Below are 14,667 nucleotides of genomic sequence, written 5' to 3' on the forward strand. Positions count from 1 at the left end.
CTTAAATACTTATAATACACAAATAAACTCCCAGACACTGAAAAACATTTATGTTCAACACTCAATAATTTTTCCATATGTGGGATTAGCTAGCCAGAATATAATTGTCACCACCCACCCCATCACACCCACCACAGTTGTGTTGTTTATTTAAATATGTTTTAAAGTTTCTTTTGGAAAAAATCATTTGTCGGTTACGCCAATTCGGTGATAAAAGCTCGAAGTTTACACGCTCGAAACTAAGAGATTTTGGAACAGGATAATACCGGAAATTACTTTATTATGGCACGCCTACTGTAAACCCTAGATGTGCGCTAACATTGTGCAGCTCGTAATCAACAGCCCGTTTTGGAGACGAGCCCTTTTGTTGCGTTCTTCCGTCAAAATGTCACTCTGCTTTATTATTTTCAACATTTTACTATACCACCAGTCAGAATTAGACTAAAGGATCGAGTAAGCACTAAAAATATTAGATAAAGGACAACAATATATGACATAACAAAAATAATTAAGCTACGAAAATGGAAATGGGCCAGTTTGTAGAATTGTTAATCAAAGATGACTCAATAATAATTTTATTTAAAAAAAATTAAAGCTTAAAGAGTGATTTTAGGTTCATTCCAGACCATAACATTCTGAGTTCAGCGAGAGTTATAAAGGCGCCAACAAAAGTATTAACCCTTCATTAATAACTATACCCAAACATACGTATTTATAAAGTCTGTGTGTCTTACAGACACGTGTTTGTCGGAGCTAATATTTGGAACCACTAAACAATATTGTTTTCAGGATTTTACAGGCAGGTAGACTTTGCGATAATCTAAGCGGAAAAAAAATACCGTAGAAAACATTAAAATAGATAGAAAAAAATTAGGTATGAAGTGGATTTTGGCAACGAGGCTTTATAGAGCCGTAAACGGGGTTTTCCGCGCAAACTACTTAGAATCTAATCGGTGGCTAAATATAGACGGAAACTGACATAACTTAGTAAAAAAATTAAAATAAGTGTACAAAAAGTAGTTTGAATATTTATGATAATCAAGCCCGACGGCCACAAATCATAGACTTCATAGAGCGGCGTGGGCGCGGATATCGGCCAGTTTGTTACCCTCATTGTTATATGGATTGGGCATAGATAATTCGTTTTATGTGGAATGAAGATAAAATATAAATTAGTAATATCTCCTGCTTCAATTAATGGGCATTCTGACGGGCTATTATTATACTCGCGGTGTTTTATCGAATCAATTTACTGTTTGGATTGAATGGAGGTTTATTTACTGTCTAACACATGGCAGTTTGTATTTTTACTATCAATTAACTATGCTTCGTGATTTCATAAGCGTTCAAGATAATAATATAAGCTCGAACAACTAAGATTTTTTTAAATACCTCTACAAGTTAGCCCTTGAAACTAAAGAAATTCTACCCTAGCTTACAAATTGAAGCAGCTGGATTTATCTATGCCAAATGAGTTTTGTTTGAAATAAATAAATAAATAACAGGTCATTCAATCAGTTATATATATTTTTAGGTTATTTTAGTTTTGAACTTTTTTTATTTTTAATTTTTTACACTATACTGCGGCGGCAACTCTTTGTCGGAAATTTTAAGAAAGTTCCGCCAAACTTTATTCGTCATTGTCAACCTATTACCGGCTCAACACGGCCGGGTCCCTTCTCAAAATCATAAGGGTTCAGGCCGAATTTTTTGATGTGTACCCATATATTCCCCCCCGCTATCTTAGTACCCATAACACAAGCTACGCTTACTTTGGGTCTAGATGGCGATAATTGTATTTTTAAAAAAAAACTCTCTATTTTACTAACGTATTGCAGGGAAGATCGGTACCGAAGGGTTATCCTTTATGCTTTAGTTCAAATATTTTTAACCGGCAAAACGTAAACTCCCTGGGGCTGAAGTTTCCGCTACAAACCGGAGGGGCGCAAAGAGTTTTTTGCGGCTATAATGTAGTTATTATATACTTGAACGTATCTTTAAAACTTCAAACATTATACCAAAACAACTCATGGCCTTCTTGTCGCCTAAACTTAAGCCCGAAATTAATATTTAATCTAATCCCTAATCTTCAGATAGCAGATCGAATTTTGTAGTCCTTTTCCTACTTTTATAAGAAGCACTACAGGATATGGGATTTGATGGATTTTAAAATTAACTTCGGTCGTTCTAGGTATGATGTTTTGCACGATCGTATTCGTAAATTGACGTAGGTACCGTGTTTAAAATAGCATCACTAGGTCCTCGAGTCGATTCTCGGGAGCGTGTTTGATGACGGATCACTAGGCCCTGAGTTTGATTCTCGGGTAATCGGCCGTAATAATATTCTACGCTACCCCATAGTGAGTTTTAGCGGTTAGCACAAGTTAGTTTTAACAACCTCGACTGATGACTTAACGTGTTTTTATTTTATAGAAAATGGCTCATCTTATAACATGTACAAGAGACGGTTCACGCCAACGAAATATCCGTACTTGGTTGGCCTGAACCGATCTGGTTGGCTTAGTTGGACAGTCCCAGGAACAGGAATATTGGAAAACTTTACAATTATTAATTGCAAAGACAACATCTCCTGAAGATGCTCCGGTTTTGGAGCGAAACGTGCGTAGAGGGTACATTGCCAAAGATCTGTTTGGTGTAGAGTATAAGGATTGAAGAAATCATAAATTACACCATAAAGATTCTCCTGCTTTTCGCGGAGTATAGCAAATTAAGCTTAATTTTCCTAGCCTATAAATGGAGCAACACTTCGCACAGTATGCAAGGACCACGCATCAAAGTCAAATACATATATCTTTATTCAAATAGGCACATAGATGGCACTTTTGATACGTACATTACATGCAAAATACGACATAGGAGTGAGTTGATGGCGATAAATAAATTCGTCAACTTAAAATAGAATAGTAGGATAATAGGATAGAATAGGCCCAGGAATAGAATAGAATAAACTACATCCAAAGTGGGACCTTGAATACATCAACCTAAGGCGTAGGCGTATTAGGCCACATGTGCCTGTAATTTCACCAGCAACCACGCCCTTCAGACCGGGACACAGCAATGCTGCTTGGTAGCAGACGTTAGTACTTCCTCAGACGAGCTATGTCACAAAAAACTGTACTCTACCGCTCTTCGAGGTAAGGCGTTAGACAAAGTAAAGTTAGACGTAGAAAACGTATTTTTCTGTAACTGAGAATCTCTGCAGAAGATCCCAAAACATAAAGATTGGCGCATCTAAACCAACAAACCAATGTAGGTACTACATATAAAGAGTTTATAAATAATAAATAAATACACTACTAAAGTAAGCGTAGCTTGTGTTATGGGTTCTAAGATGACTGATGAATATTTTTATGAATAATATACATAAATACTCACCCATACATTGAAAAACCTTCATGCCATGCAACCACCTTCAAACATTTTCCAATTGTGGGAATCGAACCACGGCCTTGGGCTCAGAAAGCAAGGTCGCTGCCCACTGCGCCAATCGGCCGTCTAAGTTTAAGTAAGTTTATATCATACCGTTTCTTGAAAAAACTGCACACATTACAAGTGTCCCACCACTTTGTAACAAAGTCTCTATATGGCTAAAGTCGATTTGACAAATGCGCTTTATTGCATTTTTAGGAGCACCTGGTTAGCGCTTTTGTAATTAGTGTGGGCGGAAGGTGTCGGATGTTCGGGTTTTGGTCATCCGTGGGCGAACAGCTTTGGCCCTGAACAGACCGCACTACGCTGAGGTGGTCTCCCATATATGCTGATAGTGCTAGATTAGGATTTTTGAGATGGAAGCACCTAATGTAAACACAATCTCAATAAGCCTGAGATGATCTGACATAACTTAAAATTTATAACATATTTCTCAAAATGAACAAATTAAATTTACTTAATAAGTAACACTTGATATATAACAAATTTAAATATTTATACTTCTACACTAATGAGTTAATAAATGAATGGATACATCTTTATTGTACACCACAGAGGAAATTCACAAAAATACAAATACAATAGAGGGTTAGGGGACAATTTAGCGGCATTATGTCTGTTCGTAGTGACTCTACCCCCGAATCCAAACCAAATCGAATCCAACTCGGATGGGCAACGTTCGGGAAACTTCGAAACATCTTTTCGTTCAAAATCTTAGTGCCTTAAGACCAAAGTCTTCGAACCGTGCATGTTGGCAGTGATGACTAACGGAAACGTGGTCGCTAACTATGGGCCTAATAAGAAAGCTCAGAGTCACTAAGCGGGCGATGGAGAGCGCAATGTTAGGAGTATCCCTACGTGATCAAATCAGGAATAAGAAGATCCGTAGAAGAACCAGAGTTACCGACATAGCTCAGCGAGTCGCAAAGCTGAAGTGGAAATGGGTGGGGCACATAGCTTGGACAACCGATGAACGTTGGGGTTTCAAGGTGCTATACCGCACAGGTAAACGGAGCGTTGGTCGGAACCCCAACGAGATGGACAGCTGACATCAAACGGGTCGCTGGGAGCCGCTGGAAACAAGAGGCCCAGGACCGTGGATTTTGGAACTCGATACAAAAGACTATGTCCAGCAGTGGACTTCAATCGGTAAAGTGATGAATGGTAAATCTGATATTTCCTTCGGTATCATGTTATAAAAGCATATACTCAGCCCCACAAATGTTTTCTGCACTTTCCTAAAACGATATGCTGATATCACTTATAATCTGATCACACTGAAACGCATAATATCATTAAATAATAACAACACAGTTCAAGGAGCAATTTAAAAAGATTGAAGGTTGTGTGGGTAAAGAAAAGCTAATAAACGGAACCTTAACGAACAAATTTTACAGCTCCCAAGCCCACGGTTTGAACTCCGAGCGGATGTCATAATGACAGTAATAAGGGGGTTGTCGTTAAACTATCTATTACCTACGAATATAATGAGAAACAACCAGCACTTTGCTCTGCTTTCGTATTAACTTTTTGTACGTGCATTTTGGTGGGTACAGCCTTAATGATAGATACGGCTGCTTATTTGACTATGTGACTGTAATTTTTGATAATCAGCATTGTTCGGTAAACTATTGTTTGTATTGTCAGAGTAACAGAGTTTTTTTTGTTTTTTGTATCTGTTTCCAAGCGGTTGGTTACTCGACAAAAATAGCCACACTCACTGAATCGCTGATTTTTTTGCTTACAGAATCGGTGGCTACCGAAACAGGCGATCGAGATGTTAGAATACAGTGACATATATTTAACTTAGACAATTTTGTTTACTCAATAGGAAACGTAGTAATCCATATAATATTAAAAATGCGAATGTTTGTTTTTTTTTAATTTCTTAACGCTGTAATAAGCAATCAATCGACTTGATTTTTGCCATAGGTTAGGTAGTTAAAATGACGAAGAGTAACAAAGGCTACTTTTTGTTCCAGGAAAACAAACGATTCCCTCGGGATTTTTCTTCTTCTTTTTAGGGTGCCCTCTCTTACGAAGGTTGGCAATCATTAGGGCTATCTCTACTTTGTACACCCCTGCTCTAATTTATGATTTGGTGCTCTTTCCAAGCCATCGTCGTAGGTTTTTGAGCCACTTTACCTAGGGTTCCGCATCACGGGATATGTAAAAAACCGTAATAAATTCGGATAAAGACTGTTGATCGCGGTCTTGTTAAAAAATTTAATCAAATTTTGGTGCGGATCCTTTTGCAAGCAAATCTCTAAATTATTTGACAGAAAAGAATTATAGGCCTCTATCAATTCGTGGGATATCAGGGTTGAGGATGTCAAAGTCAAATATATCTTTATTCAAGTAAAATACAAATCAAAAGTGGCATCCACATATTTGAGTCTTGAATAAAAATATTTTTGAATTAGACTTTTGACTTTGAACTCTGATGGCCCCAATCCCAGGCTGGTGGTAACCACCGGGCCATGGCAGCTTCCTATATTTACTTCGTTTTATAAACAGTTTGATGGATAGACACGTCAAACATTACTTTCGGCATCATGTTACAAAAGCGTCTACTCGATCCCATAAAGAAGTTCTGTACTTTTCACAGGTACCGATAATACTAATTTATGTCCGTTTTTATTGAAGTCAATTGTTCAATCCGTTTTACGTCGAATTCGAATGGAACGTAGCATATAATAGCATTGTTATAACTTCAGAAATAAATCCTCAATAAATACTAGGTTAAATACGAAATGTTATGTATAAAATAATAAACATTTCATCCATTTCGAGGTTATAAATACACAAGTGTTTAAAAAAACCTGTTAATAATAAAAACTTTTATTTAATAGCTTCGCTGTTGTAAAAACGTTCAATAAATATATCTATTATGTATAAACATTAAACAAGTTTCACTAATAGCTCTTCGACCTGTATGAAATGTAATTTAAGTTTTCGCGTGGGTGTATGAATTTTGATTGTAAAATAAATAGGTAATGGCGTTTCCAGATACGTTTATTAGTTTATACTCTTTATTTGCAAGTTAAGGAAATTAAACGAGGAATAGAAACACAAAGAGATAAAGTAGATCGTAGACTAGCGATCTCTTCAAGGCTAACCAAAAACTAACAACTATCAGTTGATATCTTGGAGATAATTTGCACAAAAAACTGCGTTTTTTTTTTTGCTATCACCATCTCACATTGTTATTTGAACTAGTTAAGAAGTCAGAGCAATAATTTACACCCAAGATTTTTATCGTTGACGTAAATACTTTGAAAAGTACTTTTCTATAAGCTTAATACAAACTTTGAACTTGTCAGACAAGGTGTTCACTATTGCTCTAACTAGGTTGCTTCTTAAATGGTTTAGATGACAATGTGAGATGATGATAGCAAAAAAAAACAAAAGACTAAGTTTTTTGTGGGCTTCTTCTAAAACCAGGACCCGTTAGGGCTTTAGAATTTAGTTATCGCCATCAACTGACTTCTATGTCATATTTTACATGAAAAGTACGCATCAAAAGTGCCATCTAATGATCTATGTGCCTATTTGAATAAAGAAATATTTGTCTTTGTCTTTAGCCCTTTCTTAAAAATATGGAACGAATTTAGGGGCACGCCCTAACTTTGATTCCCTATTTTTGCAATATTATTTAAACTAGCTGCTGTATGTATATCGTAGTAGTATGTATACCTCACGATGTTTTCCTTCGCCTTTGAAATAAGTTATATTTTAATTACTTAAAACGCACATAACTTAGAAAAGTAAGAGGTGAGTGCTGGGAAAGGAACTCGGCCCCCGAAAGTGATTTGCTCCCATTGACTACCACCGCTGCATATAATCTTCATCACAAAGTATAAAACAATGTAACTCGCGCTGTTTGTAGGGCTAAAGTCTTTTAAACTATGCAATCCATTTTCAGCAATAGATAGAGTTATTCAAGAGGGAGGTTTATATGTAGTGTCACTATCACTACTCGTTCTACATTAGTATCTACATTACACCCGTGCGAAGCCAGGGCGGCTCGCTTGTAAAGAATAAATAACTAATTAATCAAAGCAAGCATTTTTAAAATGTATGCTTAGATATTATATATTTGTTTATACTTAGCTGCCGTTTTGTAAATTTAATTTGCTAAATGAACCCACCGTTAGATTTTATATTAAATTTACAAGCGCACGGGCTATAAATTTTAATTAGTTTAGGATAAAGTTTGATTTATACGCTTTTGTACTAATTTGATGTTTATTTTACTGTTCGTCTGTCGAAACAGTAATTGGTTTTCAAAGTTTGGTATTTTTATTGATATTTATATCGCTATGAAGTGAATTATTGTGAGAAAACATTCTGGACAAAAAACGGACGAACGAATAAAAATAATAAAAATCTAAATAAAAAAATATCCTACTAAAATTATAAATGTGAAAGTGTGGATGTTTGTTACTCAATGACGCAAAAACGGCTTAACGGATTTGGACGAAATTTGGCATGCATGTAGCCTTTGACATGGAAAAGAACATAAGCTACGTTTTATCCTGATTCCTTAAGTAGTTCCCGAGAAAAATTTAAAATTGCTTACGAGCTAAGCTGTGGTCCCAAGATAATTTTGGACCTACCGATGCATAAGTTTAAAGAATGTGTTAAACCACATTTATAACAGCGAGGTTATTATACAATTGATGAATTTTTCTAATGACAAGTTTGCTTGGAAGCATCCGGCTCCGCTTTCATCTCTCACAAGATAGAAAAATGAATTTTAAAATGTAAATTGTTGATATTGGAAAAGAGCAACTGCTGAGTTTCTTGCCGGCTTCTTCTCGGTAGAATCTGCCTTCCGAACCGGTGATAGAGTCACTACACACAGACAGATTTGACGTTTCAAAAGTGTTTATATCAGGCCTACTTGAAATTAATGAATTTTGAATTTTTTGAATTTTTTTTGGCAGTGTTGAAATTTGGTATGCATGTCACCTATGCTATGGAAAAGGACATGTTCTTTCTGTACCAGTCTCTCAAATAGTTCCCGTGGTAGGAAAAAAATTGGTAACGAGCGAAGCTTTAAAAACAATTCTGAAGTCCACGCAGATGAAGGCGCGGGAAGAAGCTAGTTTATTATAATACTTTTGACCTATTTGACGCTTTGAAATTTAGCTTAGTTAATTATTCGGTAGGGGCTTCATAATTTCTGAATTTCCTATGTTCTGGTCTAGGAGTCTTTGGCCGTTGCCAATTGCCAAGTGATAAAAACTTGTCGCGTAGTAACCGAATAGGAGTAAAGGTTTAAAATAACTACCGCACCTCTAACAGATTATCCCGCTACGATCTTAGACTTCATTATCACTAACAACCAGATGAGTTTGCAGTCAAGAGCTCACAAAAAACTACAAGTTAATTAGAATAGACCTCTAACATAACACGTTGTTACGTTATACTCAGAAATAAGTTAATAAATATTTTAATTCTGATAACAGATACACATAATACGTTTTATTTGTCTCCAAATGTGGATAAATACAGAGAATGAGATAAGGGAGAACAGATTTATAATAAGTTCAACGTTGGGGCGATAACGGGGGACTTTTATTGCCCTCCGTTAGAGACGAGTTAGAGGCGTATCTAATCCTTATTACACTTTAAAATTCAAATACGAAATCTTAAATTACGCATTGTACTAACTTAAATTGACTTTCAACCGACTTGTACTTTACGAGTAAATTCCTAATCAAGCAACACGATTAATTCGCGTATAAAATAACTTAAGACTTTAGTCTAATTCATTGTAAAGTCAACATCTCCTGACGATGCTCCGGTTTTCGAGCGAAACTTGCTTAGAGGGAATATTGCCGAAGATCTGCTTGGTATGGAGTATAGAGATTAAAGAAATTATAAATTACACCATACATTTTCTGCTGCTGTTTGCGGAGTATAGCAAATTTAGCTTAATTTTTATAATATACAAGTAAATCAAGTTAGACTAACCGAATGATTTCCTAATCAACCAATCTAGATATTAAGAATAATTTCCAGATAAACCAACTGAGACCTGGCAAATAATTTTTTAATCAAACAAAGTAGATTTTTGGAATAACATCATAATCAGCTAAGTTAGACTTTACAAACGAAATCCTATAAAACTAACTTAGACTTACATAGTCGTATACTAACATAGAGTTTACGAATAATTTCCTGATAAAACAACTTATACCTTGTGAATAATACGCAAATAAATCAACTTAGATATACCGAATTATTTCCTAATCACCCGAGTTAGACATTTTGAATAATTTCTTAATAAGCCAACATAGATTCTACAAATAATTTCCAGACACACAAACTAAGGCTTCACAAATTTTCTAATTAACTAACTGACAGTGCAGGAGGTTTTGAATTCAGTGCAATTTTTTTATTGTGTTGCGATCCTCACAATGGAAAATAGAACGTCTGTCTGTCTACTAGCCCTGTGGACTTTTATTCAGTAAAGGGTTATCTTCACTTTACTTTACTTACTTATCTTACTTTTATTCAGTAATAAAAAGTATCAAGTAGAATTCTTAAACTCAGTACTCAGCCTATCGGTTATTCTTGTAAGGATTAAGATTTTAAGTTCTACGAAAATCAGTCCTTCAAATTCCGCTGTTGAGTTCTTATTGCCAGCAATCAGGCGTAAAACGATAAAAGTAAAGGTTAGTTTACTAGGTCAAGTCTTATAATATAATTATGGTAGGATTTATTTAAAAATCCATAGGGATAGATAAAGTATACTTGGTAAAGATAACAACGGTCAAAAACATACGTATAGTCTTTATGTTTGAATGTCTCAGCTAAAGAACTTAGTAGCTATAAGCTGTCACTTTGTGAAGAAAAGATAACTAATATTTGTTATTTCGGGAAAGAATTTGGAGGTACAAAAAAAAGTAAGAGGTTTTTTCAGTGCCCAGACCCCTTGATTACTGTCAATTACTAAACTGGTTTGAAGCATACAGCCAAAAACTATTTGTTGCCTCAGAATGGTTTACCTTTAAAGTTACCGGTAAGTTTTTAATAGATGACTCTAATTAACTGTACAGGATTAATTCTAACGATCACGTCATTTGTTTTTATCTCGCTCATGACATGCATGACAAATATAAATTAATTGGTCTATGGTTGTAAAAACTTTTTGTTTTATATTAAGACTGGCTTTGAGTAATAGGTATGATGACAGTAACAAAGAATCGCTAAAATATTGTATTTTTATTTATACACTAAGTGAGGTTGGTATTTAGTTTCAATAAATACACTGAAAATTCTAGCTATCCGCCATGACAAGTGAAACGAAGATTTCAAAGTTACGACGTCACGTCTATATAAACAGAATTTTGTACCGCTTAATCTTTGAAAATCTCTGCGTATTTTGTTAATAATATCAGTTGCTAAGTTTTTTGTTAGCAATACCAAAATAAATAATCTTAAGCTATGGAACAAGGACTTACAAAGGTCTTATTGGGATAAGGCATCACGAGTACGGCCATAACACCCTGCGTTTTTGCGGAAAATATAATTTGCAATTTATATTAACAAAACCTAAAACTTCTCGGTTGTAGTACTTCCGAACATCAGAGGGCAGTTTTTCGAAATTAATCGTGCCTATTTTAAGTTAAAATAAGATATTTTTACACGCTTTATATTAGCTTCACTTGTATGTTTGTTTGTAACCGACTTCTTTGGGCGCGATTTTGACCCACTTTAAACGGTCAGATTTCTTTCAAACTTTGTAGACATATCGAGGACCGATGACAATACACTAATCTGAAAAGATTATTCCAATTTTCACTATAAAAAATAAGATTGTTTACTAATTACTACAGCGCCATCTAGACCCAAATGTAAAAAACCTATGGCGTTCGCGTACCTAACAAATTCCACAGAAAACATTAAGCTACTAGATGGTAGAGGGCGTTAGCTATTACTTTTTAATGGCCTGTTTTAAATAATAATTAGAACTTGCATTTCGAGAGACGGGCACACTGAATAAAAAAATAATATTTTATCTATATTTTATCTCTTTAATGGTGGATGGGTTACCGATTAATTTTGCTCTAATAAAAATAACAGATCAAGAAAAACTAAAAAAAATCGCTATTATGAATAAACAAAAAGAAATAAATTAGTTTAGTTTTTTATACCAAGCGTGTTTTTTTAGTTTGTTTGAACTATTTAATTATTTTTGTTTTAAGTTATTTTGTTAGACATAAATGTAAACTCCAAAACCATTGTCATCATCAACCCTTTACCAGCTACCGGCACGGGTCTCCTTTTAGAAAGAGCAGGGTTCATGCCGTAGTCGACCGAACTGCCTAAGTGCGGATTGGTAGACTTAACACATCTTCGAGAACGAGAATACAGAGTTTTCACTTCACGATTTTTCCCTCCCTGTTCGAGCAAGTTTTTTTTACATTACAAACGCACGTAACCCCGAAAAGTTATACCTAGGTGCGTGCCGGGGATCGAACTCTGTCACACCGAAAGGCTCTAACCACTAGGCAATCACCACTTATAATAGAACTTTTTTTTGTGTTTCGCACTCAGTTATCCTCTGGCATGATGTCAGAGACCTTCTTTATGCGACTTTTGCTCTGAATAAGTGCCAAAAAAAAGTAGAACTGCACATATACTGTTAAGAGAGTAAGTATAAATTAGTTACAAAAAATGAGACATTTTGATTTGTTTAAAATTAATAAAAACAAACTCATCATATTATGCAAAAATACTGCTTTGTACAATGTAGAGTTAAATAAAAAACTTCTCTGAAATCTAGTTCTCCGTAAATAATGAGAAACTTTTATATGGTGCTTACCAGTCACTGCAGCGTGTTAAAAATTAATTGCTACTTAACATTTTCATAACATTTCCCATATCAGCAAAAGTGTCTTAAGTAGTTAAGTAATTATACCAAAATAGGAGTTAGAATTTAACGCAGGTTTTAAACTCTTGCAATATAAAACGGCTAAGAAATGCGGAAATGAACACCGTCTACTGGTAACTTTTACCTTAGATAAAATCTTTGCACAAGTATAAGGTTTCTGTATTCAACGTCCCGAACAGGAATACAACTTCCGTAGAAAAAAATTGCGTTGCTTTTTTTATATGCATTTGTCATATTATGAATGGATTCTTTGGAATCTGAATGGATCTTAAATATATAACTTCGTTTTAGACAACTAAATTTTTTATTTGTCCTATAAAATATTTTGTATTTGTGCTATAAAATATTTAGTTTTTTTTGGTATTTTAAATCGCGATAACATGTTCTGGTGCTAATAAATATCAAGGATATTTAAGCCACCAGAAACACGCCTAAGCTTTTGAAAGCAATTTCTCTGTCGTCTCCAAGAATAACCTTATCAATACTTAGTGGAAACACTGTGGAACTTAATAATTCAATCCACGATGAACGGAGACGATATAATATGCGTTAGGCCAGTCGTTGTCTTTGTGTTTTCTTCGAGGACTTTTTTCTAAATTTTCATCTAGATTGGTTCTTAGATAGACTTCATGGATTTAAGCTGCAAGGAGGGACCGCTATCGAATATTATTATTGTTTTAATGATCCGCATCCTAAACTCTATCCTATGTCTTGTAACTTATAAACTTTAAGAAAAAACATGCGGCGTCTTTATGAGCTACCGATACAAGTGATATACACACAATACATATAGCTCATGGAAAGCTTTGGTAATGCCGCGAGTTCCATGATTTTTGTCAACCCAGAAAGTACTCGCGCCTAAGGAAGTTTTCGCTTCAAAAACTATAGTTTGGCCACAAACCTTTGCATTCGTTGGCGTCGCGCGCCGTCGCTCGTCCCCAGGGTCTGTCGAAGTGAAATGGCTTGCATCTCTCGCAGTCCCGGCCCGCCGTGTTGTGCTTGCAGTCACATGCCAGCTGCACCTGGCTCTCCTCGCCCTTGGCCGGGATGCAGCGGGAGGCGTGCCCGTTGCATTTGCACCGACCGCCCACCGCGAAATCCGACACAGCGTAATGCTGAGTCCCCGCTGCCGCCTGCTTCTTGCTGTCCACCTCGTCCCCTTCATTCACCATGTGGAGACGGTTGAAGACCACCCGGACATCTGTCGCCGTCACCCAGTCTTGCAATACCGGGGATATATCAAAATTGGCAGCGCTTGGGCGCCCTTCCAGCGTACTGAAAGCGAGCCTGGCGCCTCCTGAATTCTCCCCGGCCAATCTATGGGAGTCAGAGCATCTAGCTTCTTGCTCGTTCGCGGCGGTTACTGTAGCTTTATTCGGCCGGCCGTACACCCGTCTGCATTGACTCGAATAGAACTGGAAGGGTTGCCAAGTGACACCGTAGTCGGCGCTCTTGTATATCGCCACGGAATCGGGACGAGCGGCTTTGGGACAGAATTGTAAGCTCACGTAGGTTAGCTCGTATTTCTTGTTCAAGGACAGAGTTAGCGAGACGTTGTCTGGAGGGGAGTCGTAGGAAGCCGCGGCTAGCGCAGCAGATCTCCAGCAGGTGACGTCGTGGGGGTTATTCAGGTCGGTGAGATGAGCTGGTGGGTGCCTTCTGTCCGAGCGGGCGGCGTCACAGACCCGGCACGCGTTCTCCGGGTTCTGATCCCCTGGAGGGTCGCAGAGGCGCTCGGGGCCTCGTCTCCCGCAGATGGAGGACGCGACGACGGGGTTCCCGAAGGCGGCGTTGACGAAGTCCGGGATGCAGCGCCTGGGGCGGCCCTCTTCGTAGCAAGGGTCGGGCGGGGAGGCCGCGAGGGCGAGAGCCGCGGTGGCGAGGAAGGCCACGGCGCGGGCGGGCATTTCACTCACTCGTCACTCACTCGCAATTCGCGGAACTCTCGGCGGGACAACCTCACCGGTCGGAAGTCGCCGGCAGACTAACCGCGGGGAGCTTTGGAAGCTTACGACCTACGGAGTACGGGATACGGCACGCAATAGGCGACTTTTGTTAGTGAAAGTTTTTTCACCGCGCGCACGGATTTTATCTCGTATTTATTATTTTACTATTAAATACGGAACGTTGTGAATGTTTACGGGCCAATGTTGAATAGCTAATGAGTTAGTGGTTGTTGTTAAAGCTTTCCATATGTTTCGTGATGGAAATGTGTTAATTGATCTAACTAACGATGTGCTCTACCAAGGTAGAGTTAATTCATTTACTAATTGTGATTGTTTTGAATTGTTATTGCTATGTTTGATTAA

The 14,667-nt window shown here is 37.1% G+C and overlaps 1 protein-coding gene across 2 annotated transcripts in view; it reads right to left on the bottom strand.

Moving 5' to 3' along the window:
- LOC120630701 (netrin-B-like) overlaps positions 1-14,283 on the bottom strand; it is a 221,943-nt gene extending 207,660 nt beyond the window's left edge. For both annotated transcript variants that reach the window (XM_039899984.1, XM_039899985.1), the window contains exon 1: positions 13,260-14,283. In XM_039899984.1, the coding sequence (XP_039755918.1) occupies positions 13,260-14,265 (1,006 nt within the window). In that variant the 5' untranslated portion in view covers positions 14,266-14,283. The remainder of the gene's footprint in view (positions 1-13,259) is intronic.
- Positions 14,284-14,667: the final 384 nt, after the last annotated feature.

This window comes from Pararge aegeria, chromosome 16 (genome assembly GCF_905163445.1).
Source record: "Pararge aegeria chromosome 16, ilParAegt1.1, whole genome shotgun sequence".
NCBI classification, from domain to species: Eukaryota; Metazoa; Arthropoda; class Insecta; order Lepidoptera; family Nymphalidae; genus Pararge; species Pararge aegeria.